The 13,836-nt window shown below is 46.5% G+C and overlaps 1 protein-coding gene across 1 annotated transcript in view; it reads left to right on the forward strand.

Moving 5' to 3' along the window:
* The window catches only part of ADPRHL1 (ADP-ribosylhydrolase like 1), a 555,702-nt gene extending 542,110 nt beyond the window's left edge, over nucleotides 1-13,592 (forward strand). The window contains exon 8 of the mRNA XM_086934704.1: nucleotides 8,956-13,592. Within this exon, the coding sequence (XP_086790830.1) occupies nucleotides 8,956-12,481 (3,526 nt within the window). The 3' untranslated portion in view covers nucleotides 12,482-13,592. The remainder of the gene's footprint in view (nucleotides 1-8,955) is intronic.
* The last annotated feature ends 244 nt before the right edge of the window (nucleotides 13,593-13,836 follow it).

Consider the following 13,836-nt stretch of genomic DNA (forward strand, 5'->3'; position numbering starts at 1 on the left):
ACAGGCACAAATTATCGACAAAACAAGGAAAACCAAAACACGGGCAAAATGAAATAAAACAAAACAGGCACAAATTATCGACAAAACAAGGCAATAACAACCGCAGTGGAGGCAGCCGGCAACCGGCAAACGAGGCAGCAGCGAGGCAGAGGGCAGGCAAGGGGCACACGCAGCAGCTGGTGGCCGTGCGGCGCGGGGGTGTCCCACAAGTGGGCACAGGCACAGGGTCAAGGCTGATTTGCATATGGCCATGTCTGAACTGGGGTGGTGCGGAGTGCAAAAAAACAATAGATTAAGGCCCAGATCTCTGTACTGGGGTGAATGTATGACATTGTTCTGCATTCTGTCCATCAACTGTTGTTTTTGCATTTGTCACCCGAGTGGGATGGGTATGCTCAGACGTGAGTCCCATGCTCTCCACACCACTGGAGTCAAGCTATCCTGGCTGATGAAGGCTGATAGCCAGAAACCGGTCCTAGGATGCTGGATTCCGGTCCAGGAAAGACATGGCTTGGCAGTTTGGGCTGGACTGTTCCCATGAGGCACAGGGTCAAGGCTGATTTGCATATGGCCATGTCTGAACTGGGGTGGTGCGGAATGCAAAAAAAGATTGATTTAGGCCCAGATCTCTGTACTGGGGTGAATGTATGACATTGTTCTGCATTCTGTCCATCAACTGTTGTTTTTGCATTTGTCTGCTCACCAGGGCACAAGTCCTATAAAAAGAAGTGGGGGGACTGACAATATGCAAATGGCCCCATGACGTCACATGCCGAACGTGTCCTGGTGTCTGAAAATTATACCGGGACACGTTCAGCATATATCTGTGGGGCCCAGCTTCTTGGCAGGGGGGACGGCATACATCCTGTGAAAAGAGTGGGGGGACGCCGTGTACCTACCTGTGCCCCTGACTCGAGCCCTGCTGCTTACTCAAGCCGCGTTGAGGATTCTAGAACGACTTCCCCTGCATGCCAGCTCAATGGTAGGCCCCATGCGGGAAAAATAGTGTAATCACTGGGTTAGAGCACCACAGTTTAAACAAATGTATACTGTATTGCAAATTATGTTTTGCCTATCTGGTTTCCTGTTGATATGTTATGAATTGTAAATATATATTTTTTAACCCAATCCAAGATAGCCAAACCACTTTCTGAACTATGTCACATCCTGTTTAGTTCTATAAAGGGGAAGTCTATTTTAAGTCCAGTTGTATAGCAATTATTTATTTGTGACTGCTCGCTCACTGGACTCAGTGTAATTTGCACTTTTTCCAGTTTCTGCTGCCTTATTCTCCTGCCCCTTGCCTTACTTGGACAGTTTGAAGGTTTTTAAAATGTCCAATGGAGCAACGGTGGACCACTATTTCCGCACCCCACCCCAGTTCCAATTAGTGAGTTTGCCGCGCAACCAACCCCAACGCCAGCCGTTGGGTGACGTCACTGTGCTCAAGATCAAAGAATTGTTTAAATGTCAAATGGGGTGCTCAGATCATAAAGTCCAACAGTCAGATATTGATGTAAAAATATTTTCTTTATTCCAAATTTATAAAAGTAATCAGACATAGACACTCCAGCAAACGCGTTTCATTCATCATCAGGGCAATGGAAAATTGTGGCTTAAATATACCTGCACACACCAGCAAATTTCAGCGTTCAGTAATCTCAGATGAGGTGGATTCTGCCAAGATAAATATGCGTCCTTATGTATGCCAGTGGAAAATTACGACTTGATTAAACCCGCACACACCCTCGATTCCTGACTCCTATTTCAACGCTGTGGACAGTGACATACGACTCCTGCTGTGGGACGGCAGGACGGCCCGTATTGCCCTCCAAAAGCTCACCCACAGTTGGTATGATGGGGGCATCACCTTGCCTAACCTGCGTCTTTACTATTGGTCATCACAGCTGGTGGCCACCAACCACTGGATCCATGGGTCACCCCTGAATCCAGCCTTCCACCTAGACAGATGCCAGACGGGGCACGAGGGCTACCTCGGGCCCTTTACAGTAAACCAGTCAGGGACAGGTACGTGGGACCAATGGCACAAACAGTCACAATCTGGCATAGGGCCAACAGGTGTCTGGGCTGGTCGGACAAAATCACCAAAGCGACGCCGCTGTGGTCATCGCAAAAGTTAGGCTCCCTTTGCTTCCATTTGGAATTCGACCGCTGGGACACGATAGGAATACCGACGGTGGGAGACCTAATACACAAAGGCAAAATACTGACATTTGAGGATTTACGAACCAAGCACTCCCTCGCACGAACCAAATTGTTTTGCTACCTCCAAATCAGACATGCTATCCTCACTGCCATACCCGATCTCTCCTCCGTACCTGAGACCTCCCCCTTGGAGGACAGACTGCTTTCGGAACCTCTCCCCTCGAAGGCCATCTCTTACACCTACCAAAAAGTATGTAAATATCTCCCTGATACTTTTCAGCCCCTGCAAGACAAATGGCAAGCAGACCTAGGTCCCCTGGAAGAAGAGGACTGGCGGGCGGCCCTAATGTCCCCTAGAGAGACAGCAATCAACCATAGGTTCCGGTTGATTCAATTGAAGGTACTACATAGGGCCTGTCTGCTACATTATTGGCTAGAATCGACAGGCGTCCCGACGACCTGTGTTTAAGGGCTGCAGCTTATCTGGCACCTTCTATCATGTCTTGTGGGACTGTCCGATAATGCAACAATTCTGGGGGGGGGGCTGTTTGAAAGATGAGAAACTCCCTGGGAAAGCCAGTTCCGCTATCACCGAAGGAATGTGTCCTTAATATATGGGGGGCCACGGACCTAAATGACCTTGAATTACAGTGGGCGGCTGGGTTTCCTACTTACCAAACGCTCAATAGCTATGAAATGGAGCTCTGTTGAAAGACCACTTGTGGTTGGTTGGATGGCGGAGATGGACCGCTGTATGCTCGCCGAAAAAACAATGTATAAACTTAGAGGCTGCCCTGCAAAGTGGGATAAGAAGTGGGGACACTGGAATAAATACCGTGGAGAATTATGTGACTCTCCGACGTTGGAATTAGCCATGGACAGAGATGGACCTTTAGCTCGAATTGTGCGCTGATGTACCCATATATTTGTTTTGTATCTTGCTTCTATTGTATCATTCTAAATGTGACTGATTTACTGACTCTGTTTTCTTTCCAATAAAATTTTATGTTAAAATAGTCCCAAAAAACCCCCAAAAAAACCTGACCACACCGGCAAATTTTCGCATTCCGTACTATCAAATAAGGTGGATTCTCCCCAGGTAAGAATGCGTCCTTATGTATGCCTATTAGGCCATTGTTTACTTCTGAATGTTGGTTAATGCGTCAGTCCCGTGCTATGCACTGTGAACAACCGACAGAGAGCAAGTCAGCAGTTAAAATCTCTTGAAACATTGTTTTCTTGTGTTAGTCTGAAACTTCTCACCGTCCCGTGTATTGCACTGGGGCCAAGCACAAAAATCAGATAATTCCTGGATGCCGAACGAGTGTTTCTCCCTCTTAGAGTCTTGAAGGTTTTTCTGGTCTTCATTTTTTTCCTTTCTGCCCCACATTATTTTCTGAAGCACCACAAGACTCCTAATTACAATCTGACACTGCATCTGGATATAGTAGGGCATACCTCCGAACAAAGTAGACTTATTATGGGTACCTAAGAAGACTAGCTCTTGACAGTATGTCTATAGCAAGAGCCCAGAATGTCTTCGAAAATCTGAGAAAAGAGTCAGGTATCCCCAGAGGAAGACCTTTCACATATAGGTGAGGATTCCCTGTCCAGCATTTTACCTAACTGCCCTGCCCTTACTCTCTATGGGGAACATTTAGACATCATGCAAGACCCACCTGGGAATCCCACAGAGCAGGGATCCCAACTCTTATTTCCCCTGGAGGTATATTAGTTCTCATCGTCCTAACAGCTGCAGTTTCTTTATGAGGGTGGAGGAGTGTCACCCTCCGCCCGCTGTGTGTCGCACGAAGTGTTAAAAATAAAATGGCAATGGAATTATTTCATTACCATTTTTTTTTCAACCAAGGCGAGCCACAGCCATGAGCCTGCCCGTGAGCCAGGAGGGTGTGTCCTTGAGCCGATTGGCAGCAGGAGGACTGGGGTAGTGGTGCCCACACACTTCAAAGTGTGCATGTCACTTTGGCCGGCGGTCTTTTGCCAGCCAAAGTGACATGCACACTTTGAAGTTCCCCACCCAGCTGTCTTGGGCAGCTGGGTGGAGACCAAGCAGAGGCCTCTAGAGCCTGAAGGAGCGTTTGGCCAAACTGCTCATCTAATTACTGGCACTGCTCTCAAGCAGCATGAAAGCAGCTAAAGGATTGGTTAGGGGGTGTTCTTCGTTCCATAGGCTTCGAAGGACAGCGAGGAGGACACAAAGCCTGTGGGTAAGTGCACTTTAGTTTTATTTAATGAATGTATAGAATAATGCATGTAGTTTGTTTTAATTTGGAGGGAGGGTGTGTTTTTATTTGGGCCTTTGAGGCAGTGTTTTTTTAGTATACGAAAATGTGTTTTTGGAGGTGGTGGGGCACTTTGCTGGACCCACCACTTTGAAAGGTAACCAGCAGCTCCTGCATTTTAACTGAAAAACCCTAATCCTTTCTCCCTCCATGAGCCCTAGAAAGAATGGCATCTTGGGGAGCTTTAACCACGTTTCAGATGAGAGGCCTACACCAACCACCCACACACTTACTTCAGTAGTTTTTCTTCTATCAAATCTCAGATCATTAACAATCTCCCACTCTACATTCACAAAACGTAATTCTGATTAATACAATTAACTTTATTGTATGGGCAGGTCAGTGCTACTCTCTGCAACACTACACCTCTCCACTCTTCATGTGATGACCTCAAGCTTTCAAAGGATCAGCACGTTCCTTTCTTCTTCTCTTAGGACCAGACCAGGTCTCACATTGTTGTCAATTTACTTCTTTTGGTCTGCTTGGTATTGGCTTAGTCCGTTTACTCTCACTAAGTGTTTCCTCCTGCCGCTCAATTCTCCCGCCAGTTCCCGCCGTCTCGCCCTACCGCCGGCCCCTCCCACCTCTCAGGACTATTTATGAAGTCCACTAACGCCCCCTGTGAGCTGCCCTGGACCTCTGTGGTCTTGCCTCGCCACTCCCACTGCTAACGCAGATCGGCTGCTTGGCTCTGTTTGCTGACCGCTCCTCAGTCTCTGAGCCCCCAGGTTCACGCCTACTTTAGGGATCCCGCACTGCCATCACTGCAACATTTTTCCCTTCCTAACTTCACAGTAATTGTACATTATATGTTTTTATTTTGAACTATCTTGTTTTTATTTTGGTCTCATTTGGTGTCCATTCACTTTTCTTTTGGTGTGCTTGGTACTGGTTTAGTCTATATATTCTCCCCGAGTGTTTCCTCCGGCTGCCGACTTCTCCCGCCAGTTCTCGCTCCCAGCTCCCACCCTCCGGGCTGGCCCTTGCCACCTCCCAGGACTATTTAAGGAGGCTCCCTGGTCCTCCCACAGTCTGCTGCTACTCCACCAAGAAACTCCTGGCCCTCAACTCCGGACGCCACAAACCCACTACTTCACGCCCTCTCTGCAATCTACCAAAGGACTCTTCTCCTGCCACCAGTGCCGATTCGCCTGCCACATAGGAATGCTTTCCCACCCTTGACTCTACAACGCTACCACCCAGAAGACCATTACCAACCCAGAACAACTCCAATGCATCCTGCTCAATGCCCGATCCCTCAGCAAACATGCCATGGAAATATGGGACACCATCACCACCCTCACCCCAGGCGTGGCCTTCATCACTGAGACATGGCTCAACCCCACCTCGAACCCTGACATTGTGATCGCCATCGCCACACCTGAATGCTACAAGATGGTACACCGAGACAGCCCCAACAAACGCAGAGGGAGAATCGCCATAATATTAAAAGAATCCATCCAACACACTGCCTCGAATGACGACCCAATGCCTCTCATGGAGCACCTCAGCTTCTGAATACAATTTGACACCAAAACAACAATAAGAGGCATCCTCGCTTACAGACTACCAGGACCCAGACGAGCCTTCTGCAACACCATCCCCAATATCATCGCCGCCTCGCCATCAACTACCTCCACTACGTCCTACTCGGCAATCTCAATTTTCACATCAAGGACACTAAGGACACCAACTCCACCTCTCTCCTGAAGAACCTTCAACTACATTGGCCTCACCCAACTAGTCACCGAAACTACACACAAAGCAGGGCACACCCTCCAACAGAATCAAATTCACTCACACGTTGGAGCACACGTGGACCGACCATGCAATCGCCACTTCACCACCTCTGACTCCCAACACATCATCACCACGCACCACACCGCCACCCACCTTTGCTAGAGCAAGGTAACCGAGAGCCAAAGGATGTAGACTCTCAGCACCACACCACTCGACACAACAGTCAAACTCTACCAGGCCATCTACAACTTCTCTGCATGGATCAACAAATGCACCTACATAGTCCCCCATTGAAACCGCAAAACCAGTAGAACCTAAAGCCAAGCCGGGTGGTAGACCCCAGAGCTTCAAACCACCAAGCAAAACTGCTTCCGACTTGAGAAGCGTTGGCACATCATCAAGGACCCCTCCGGCAGAGCCACATACAAAACAGCACTCAGCGACTACCACTGGCGCATCAAGGAGGCCAAAAAGCAGCCATCACTGACAGCATCAACGCCGTGTCAAACTTCACTAAGGAACTTGAAAATCATAAAAGAATTCTCCAACAAGGCAGCCACAGAAAACAATGTCCACCCTTTCCAACAACTCTGCAACACCTTCTCAGACTACTTCCACAGCAAGGTTGCCACCATCTACAACGACTTCGACCCCAACCTACTATGCTCAGCCTCGACAACCTCATCCATCCAGCAAACACTGGCCCAGCCATAACAACCTGGCCTCCACTCGACATTCAGACGACCACTACCATCATGTCTTCCATCTACTTAGGGGCAACCAACGACCCCTAACCCCACTATCTCTTCGCCGCCAGAGAAAATATAATTGGCACAGAACTCACCAATGTCCTCAGTGTCTCCATCTCCATAGCTACCTTCACAGATGTATGGAAACAGGTTGAGGTCAGACCCCTGCTAAAGAAACCCTGTGCCGACCCCAGCGACTTCAAAACTACAGGCTGATCTCCCTACTCCCATACCCAGCCCAAGTACATCAACCAAAACCTCTCCGACTTCCTGGAGCGAAACCAACTACTCGATGCCTCACAATCAGGATTTCGGGCCAACCACAGCACTGAGACTGCACTGATCCCCACCACAGACAACATCAGGATTCTCCTCGACCGAGGAGAAATGGTGGCCCTGATGCTCCTCAATTGCTCTGTGGCGTTCAACACCGTCTCCCATCACATCCTCATCGACTGACTCCACAACATTGGAATTCGGCAACAAGCCCTCAAATGGATCACCTCTTTCCTCTCAGGACGCACAAAGAGCACCCAACTACCTCCCTTCACCTCAGCTCCCAAGGACATCTCCTCTCATACGCTGATGACACCCAGCTCATCCTCTCACTCACAAAGAACCCCTTCAAAGCCAGAACAGGCCCTTGTCACCAGCCACCTCGACTATGGCAAAGCTCTCTACGCTGGAATTCCCACCAAGTTCCTCAAGAGACTTCAGACCACATAGAACACCACAGCCAGACTCACATTAGAGCTCCCCAAACAGACCCACATCAACGCTCACCTCAGAAACCTCCAGTGGCTACCCATTCAGAAAAGATGCCAGTTCAAGATCCTCATGCATGCATACAAGGCCTTACACAACCAGGGACCATCCATCATCAACAATCGTATGAACTTCCACCTGCCCACAAGAAGCGTGCACTTTGCCTCACTCGCCCGCGCACACACCTCCTGCATCCATAATAGCTGCAGCGTGGACACTCCTTCTTCTATATCACTGCCATGACCTGGAATTACCTCACACCCTCCACCTCCAAATGGCACCCTCTCTGGCGGACTACAGAAGCGACTTACGGCCTGCTTCGATGCAGACAGGTGACCTCAATGCCCAGATACCCTAGGGGTAATAGTTTTGCACTATACAAATACTGATTGATTGATACCCAACCACATTACTAAGTATAGCAACAAAGTGGGCAATTGTAGGTTTGAGAGTTTTAGCAAGCACTATTTGCTATAAGTTCTAGTCCTTCCTGAAATCCTTGAGGATTTTAGCCAGCCTGCTACTCTTTTCTCCCAAAACCACGTGCTTAGCTTTTCAAATGTGTGCCCTTAACATGAAAGCTTACAGCTTAGGAAGTGGTATAAAAGTAATAGCCCATCTCTTGAAATATGATTTAAGCCTTGGAGACCTTGGGACTCCATCCTCCTCGAAGAGAGGAGAATATTTCAAACAAGGCAGTAGTCATCTAGAAAATGGAAATGGACAATATGCCTCAGTCCCATCTATGGTTTCCCATTTGCTCAAAGTATGGACCAATGGGAAGCCAGCAAACTGCCCAGTCAGGGTTCAGAATATCCAGGGTATAGTAATTTAAACAGGGGGGTTGTTTGTTGCGAATTTACCATTAAAAACACAGAGGAAAAAAACAGAACTCAATATTTAATCACAAGTTTTTAAGCATTATTGGCGCGTAATCATATCTCTCTGTAATCACTTATAAAAAATATGATTGTTACTTTTTTGTGCAAACCCAGATGTAAATATTCCATTAAATTAAGTTGTTACCCAGTAAAGGCATGCAGAAAAACCAATCTTCTCAGATGTTAGCACTCTTGTCTGAATCGTTCTGAAATGTTGAATGCAAGTGACAGGCAACTGATGTCACCAGTGTATTGGAATCGCTTCAACAATGCAGCATGTAGCATGAATGTGATAAATAACTTTTAATATTATCAGTGACCTCAAAAGAGCCTTCGTTTTCTTTTATACAGTGCCAAGCGTTCAAAGTTTCATGAAGATAACAGGCTGGTAGACCCTTTGTTGCTCAAGAAAAAAATCAGCAGACCAGGCAACGCTGGAGACCTTGCTGTTCTCCGCAGTCTTCTCTGCTACATCACGGAGCTTGCTGGGTGGGTGACGCAGCAGAAGAGCAAGACACCCACCACCTCTGACATCACAAGCAGCAAGACTATTGGCACCACAAAACATCTGAAATCGAACAACAACAGCATCAGCATCAACAGCACTGCCAAACGCCCAACTAGGTTCCAGCTTTTGCAGTCCAAATTTATGAATCCAAACCGCGACCCTCCAATAAAGAGGACGAGAGAAGTTGGGAAACTCATCTTTAAAGAAAAGCAGTCTGTCAGCAGGGGAGGCATAGCCATCAATATTTACAAAATTGACAGAGCAAGAGAAAAGAAAGAGAAGGAGGCAGTGGAAGAAAACAAAATGCCATCTGACCGCATAAGGTGGACCCATCCTGCGGGAAAAAATGCAGTAAAAAATATTCTACGCAAGTTTATTGTAGCAGAAGAGAAAGAAAAAGAGAACACTGGTGTCAGGAAAGAAATGTCTTCGAAGAGTAGTCTGCCAAAAAGAATCAGCAAGAATTTGGTGCTGTCAAAACTAAAAGAAACGTTTGAGCAAACCAGTTCCCTGTGCTCAGTGACAGAGCTAAACAAATCTCTGGCACCCGCTGGTGGTAAGAGCAAGAAAATGCAAAAAACAAGGCAAATATGCAAAGCAGAAATTGGAGGGTTACATATCACCACAGATGCTGTCACCAACATATATCGACCTGCCATCCAACATATGGTGTGCACAGAAGTCCCCCCACCCTCATTTCATGCTGTGTCTATCATAAGCTGCCCTCCCACCTTGCTGATGTGTAGCACTGAAAGTGTGAGCTCGCAAATTGTATCCTGCTCTACTGGTACCATCAAACAAGCTGGAAATACACCAGGCAACACCTTGGTTATTTTACATAGTGGAGGAACAGATGCCAATAGAACAGAAGTTCTAGAGAAGAGTAATAGTGTATGCTTAGGTCAAGTCAAGCATGGCGGCCATTTCCCAGAAGAGATAGGAGAGTTGACTCAACCTCCGAAGACGAATAATGACAGTTTTGAGACTGAAGAAATGAGTGATCCTCAAAGCACCAGTGACATAAACCATACCAACGGAACACCAGGAAACACGATGAAGCATGGGAAGAGAGAGAGACCATCAAACACAATACTGAATGGGAATGTGGCACAAAGTGGGCAACCCACCCTGTCCAGCATTGCTGATATTCAGAAGCCACTCGAAGACATGACTGAGAAGGTGGAGTCAGATCGGTGCCTTGAAGTGCTCAATGGGCTCCCAGATGAGAAATGGGCATCAGACCTAGGGTCAACTGAGCTCAGGGGAACAGATTCAATTCAACCTCCCAGTGAGATCCTGACAAACAATATAGTTGATACTAAAGAAGTAAAAAACGAAAGGCCTTGTTCTACCAACAACACAGACCCTGGCAGCGAAAGGCCTAAACCAATGATAGCAGACATGGAGCATAGTTCATCATTGAAAATGACACTTAAGGGTGAAGTTAAGGAAAAGGCACAAACAAATAAAGGGGAAATGAATGAGGGGATACAAATAACGGAAGCAGGTCAATACACCCCCAAAAAGCTAGAACCTGGCAAGGAAAGCCCTAAAGCACTGAGAAAAGACATGGAGGGCAGAACCCCACTTGAAAGGGCACCACAGGGTCAATTTAGGGAAAAGACTCTAACAAATGTGCAAGAGAAGAACGAGGGGACGCAGATAACGGAAAAGGGGCGCAGCTCCACCAAAAACAGAGAGCCTGGCACTGAACTGCCAAAACCAAAGACGACTGACATAGAACATGAAAAACCACTGAAAAGGGCACTTAAGGGTCAAGTTGTGGAAAAGGCGGAAACAAAGACGGGAGTGAAGAACGAGGGGACACCAATAACGGAAGCAGGGAGCTGGTCTGCCAAAAAAACAGAACCTAGCAGTGACCTGCCAAAAGCAAAGAAAGGCGATATGGAGGATAGAAAAGACATCACACGGGCACTTGAGGTTCCTGTTACGCAAAAAGCGGAGACAAATAATTCCTACTGTCGTAGTGACATAAAACCTGGTACAGAAATAGAAGGGCAGAGCAGCGCTGAAGGGAAACGTGCCAAGATGGCCGCTAAAAGTGAGACACGGCGCGCCGTTAATATGGAACGCACACGCAAACTACCTGAGACCTCTGTATTAAACAAAGTGAATGAAGGGCAAGAGAGTGGCTCTCAAAGACAAAGTGGGCCGATTAGTGACGATAATAAACATAATATGGAACCGGAGTCTGAATTACCAGGTGGCATAGTGCTGGGTGGGCACGACAGAGAAGAGGCGGGCGCGCTGGTGTGTGACGAGCCCAAGGTCAGAGATATTTTCAAAGACATGACTGATACTAAAATAGACTTCTCGAACGAGGGACTTAGCTTGGCTGCTGCTTTGGAGAGACTCCCTGTCTCGAGTGACAGCGGGGCTCCTGTCGGCTGCAACGCGGATACAACAAAACAGAGTGAAAACTGTAGGGATGATCGCAAGGTGGCAGAATACGGGGCTCCACCCACATTCTGGGCTGTGTCGCATTCCAGTGTTGTTTGCCAACCAACTTCTTTGACAAGCCCGCCTTTATTTGTCACTCCAGAAGTTTCTTCAGCGTCCACACACAAGGAGCTTATTAATGAGGCTGGCAAAACGGGCCCAAACAACACCATGGAGGATGGAGGGCCATCTCCCACAATGCACAGCACTCCCAGCCATGGAACACAAAAAATGCTCCTAGTCGAAGAAGTCTCAGTAAATATCCCATCATTATCTCACAAACATGCAAGGGCATTTTATAATGTGGAACCTGCTATAGAAACTTCAAGAACAGTGCCTCATCTCCCAAATGTTCTGGAAACACTCTCAGTGGCATCTACAAAAGACAATGAGGCAAGTACTAAGAAAGGTCTTCCTTCACTACCTGGAACCGGAGCAACTCACAACATCCATAAGCATAAGAAAATACCCACTAAATCACGAACAAGCGAATCTAAAGTTGCAACAAAGCCAAAAGATAGCCTGGCAAAAGCCGAGAGGAAGTCACCCAAGTCTCAAACTCCAGCAATACATGGAATGCAAAAAGGCCAACCAGACACAGCTTCGCAGCAACAAGGCAAACGGCTTGAGAGCAGTATGGATACACCGAAAAGAACCACTAGCCAAAAGTATCAGATACCACCACCAGATGAGGCAGGCAAACACAGAGAGACTCACAAGGTTGAGCCGACTCAACAAGATCAGTCTGGTAAAACAAAGAAATACAAGTCAGCTTGCAAGGACGCAACAGGTGTGTCACAAACTGCAAAATACAAGGCAGAAAGTTACAGTGAGAATAACAATAGCCCAAAACAAACTTTCAAACCACTTGTTGTAAGGGCAAGTGACACCTTCAAGCGCTGCACCTAAAAAAAGTACTCATAAAACTGCTCAAGAAGCATGGAGACATCATTAGTTTGGGACACATAGAAATTTGAGGTAGTTGGGTAGTCCAGTGCAATTTTCAAAGGACAAGTGTTGTGTAAATTAATTTTTTTGAACAGCAGGAAGATGAGGCAGCTAAGCAGTTTTAATTTTTCCCATTTCTCTTCCTTTGAGGTCTGTGTGAATCTGTAAATATTTCCCCATTTGCCAACCTCTCCAGTCTACATAAACGTTATGCTCCTGTCTGTAATGCTTCCTGTCTGCACATTCAACAACATCTACAACAGACGTGGTAGCAACATAAATATTGTCTTCCAAATATCACCCTCTTGGACTAGAAAATCTACACATATTAGGTGAATGCCCAGTGGGTGTGGTACCAACATAAATATTGTGTCCTAAATATGCTGCCCTATTGGAGTAGAAAAGCTACACTAAATAGACCTATATTTTTGTAAACAACATTTCATGATATGATATTTCTGTATACGTTTTTCTGGCATATAACCCCACAAAAGAAATCAAAAAGCTGATCAATGGAATGCTTCAATTAATCCAACCACTTCAAATTACTGGGCGGCATACTGTAATCAATTGTGTTTTTTCCTACTGTGCTACTCAAGACAGACACCAGCCATATCCAAATCAGTCTTGGCCCGACTCCACCTGGACAGTCTAACTTTTCATGCCAAGACCCTTCCAGAGGGGGACACAAGCAACCCCAGACCAGTTTCACCCTGTTTGCAAAGTATAGCTTGATCCTTAAGGCACAGTAAGCATGAGACCATCATCTGGACACATCTGGTGCGTGTAGGGCGTCAAACTGAAGATTGTCATGGGATGGATAGAGAAGGGTAGATTTACTCTTCTAAATTTGTATGTATGTACCTGGATGATATAGTGTAAGACAACATTGGAGAGTCAATATTGTCGAAGAGAGGCATTAAAACATCGATACTGTGACTCCCCACTGACCTGTTACAATAAAAAACAATTCTCCCAAGTAATTGCACATAAACCAGTCACTGCAACCGATATTTAGGAATTTATTTGTTCATTGATATTTTAAAGCTGCATCATAATAAAAACAGGAGAGCCAGCCATTGATAAAAATAAATAATTGCACAGCTGGTACAATGTTTTCTATGCTACAGAGTACAAGATAAAATTCTGTCACATATTGGCAAGGTAAGTCGTATCGCAGGTCATGATTGTGAAATGACGCTAGTATGTGATTGAAATTGAAGTGCATTATAAGAATTGATTTGTTGCACCATAACCAGGTCCTAAAGCAGCATTGTGCAAGTTGGCAAACATACACCACCAGCTGCTCTCCACCC

The sequence above is a fragment of the Lissotriton vulgaris genome, chromosome 8 (genome assembly GCF_964263255.1).
Source record: "Lissotriton vulgaris chromosome 8, aLisVul1.2, whole genome shotgun sequence".
In the NCBI taxonomy this organism is placed as follows: Eukaryota; Metazoa; Chordata; class Amphibia; order Caudata; family Salamandridae; genus Lissotriton; species Lissotriton vulgaris.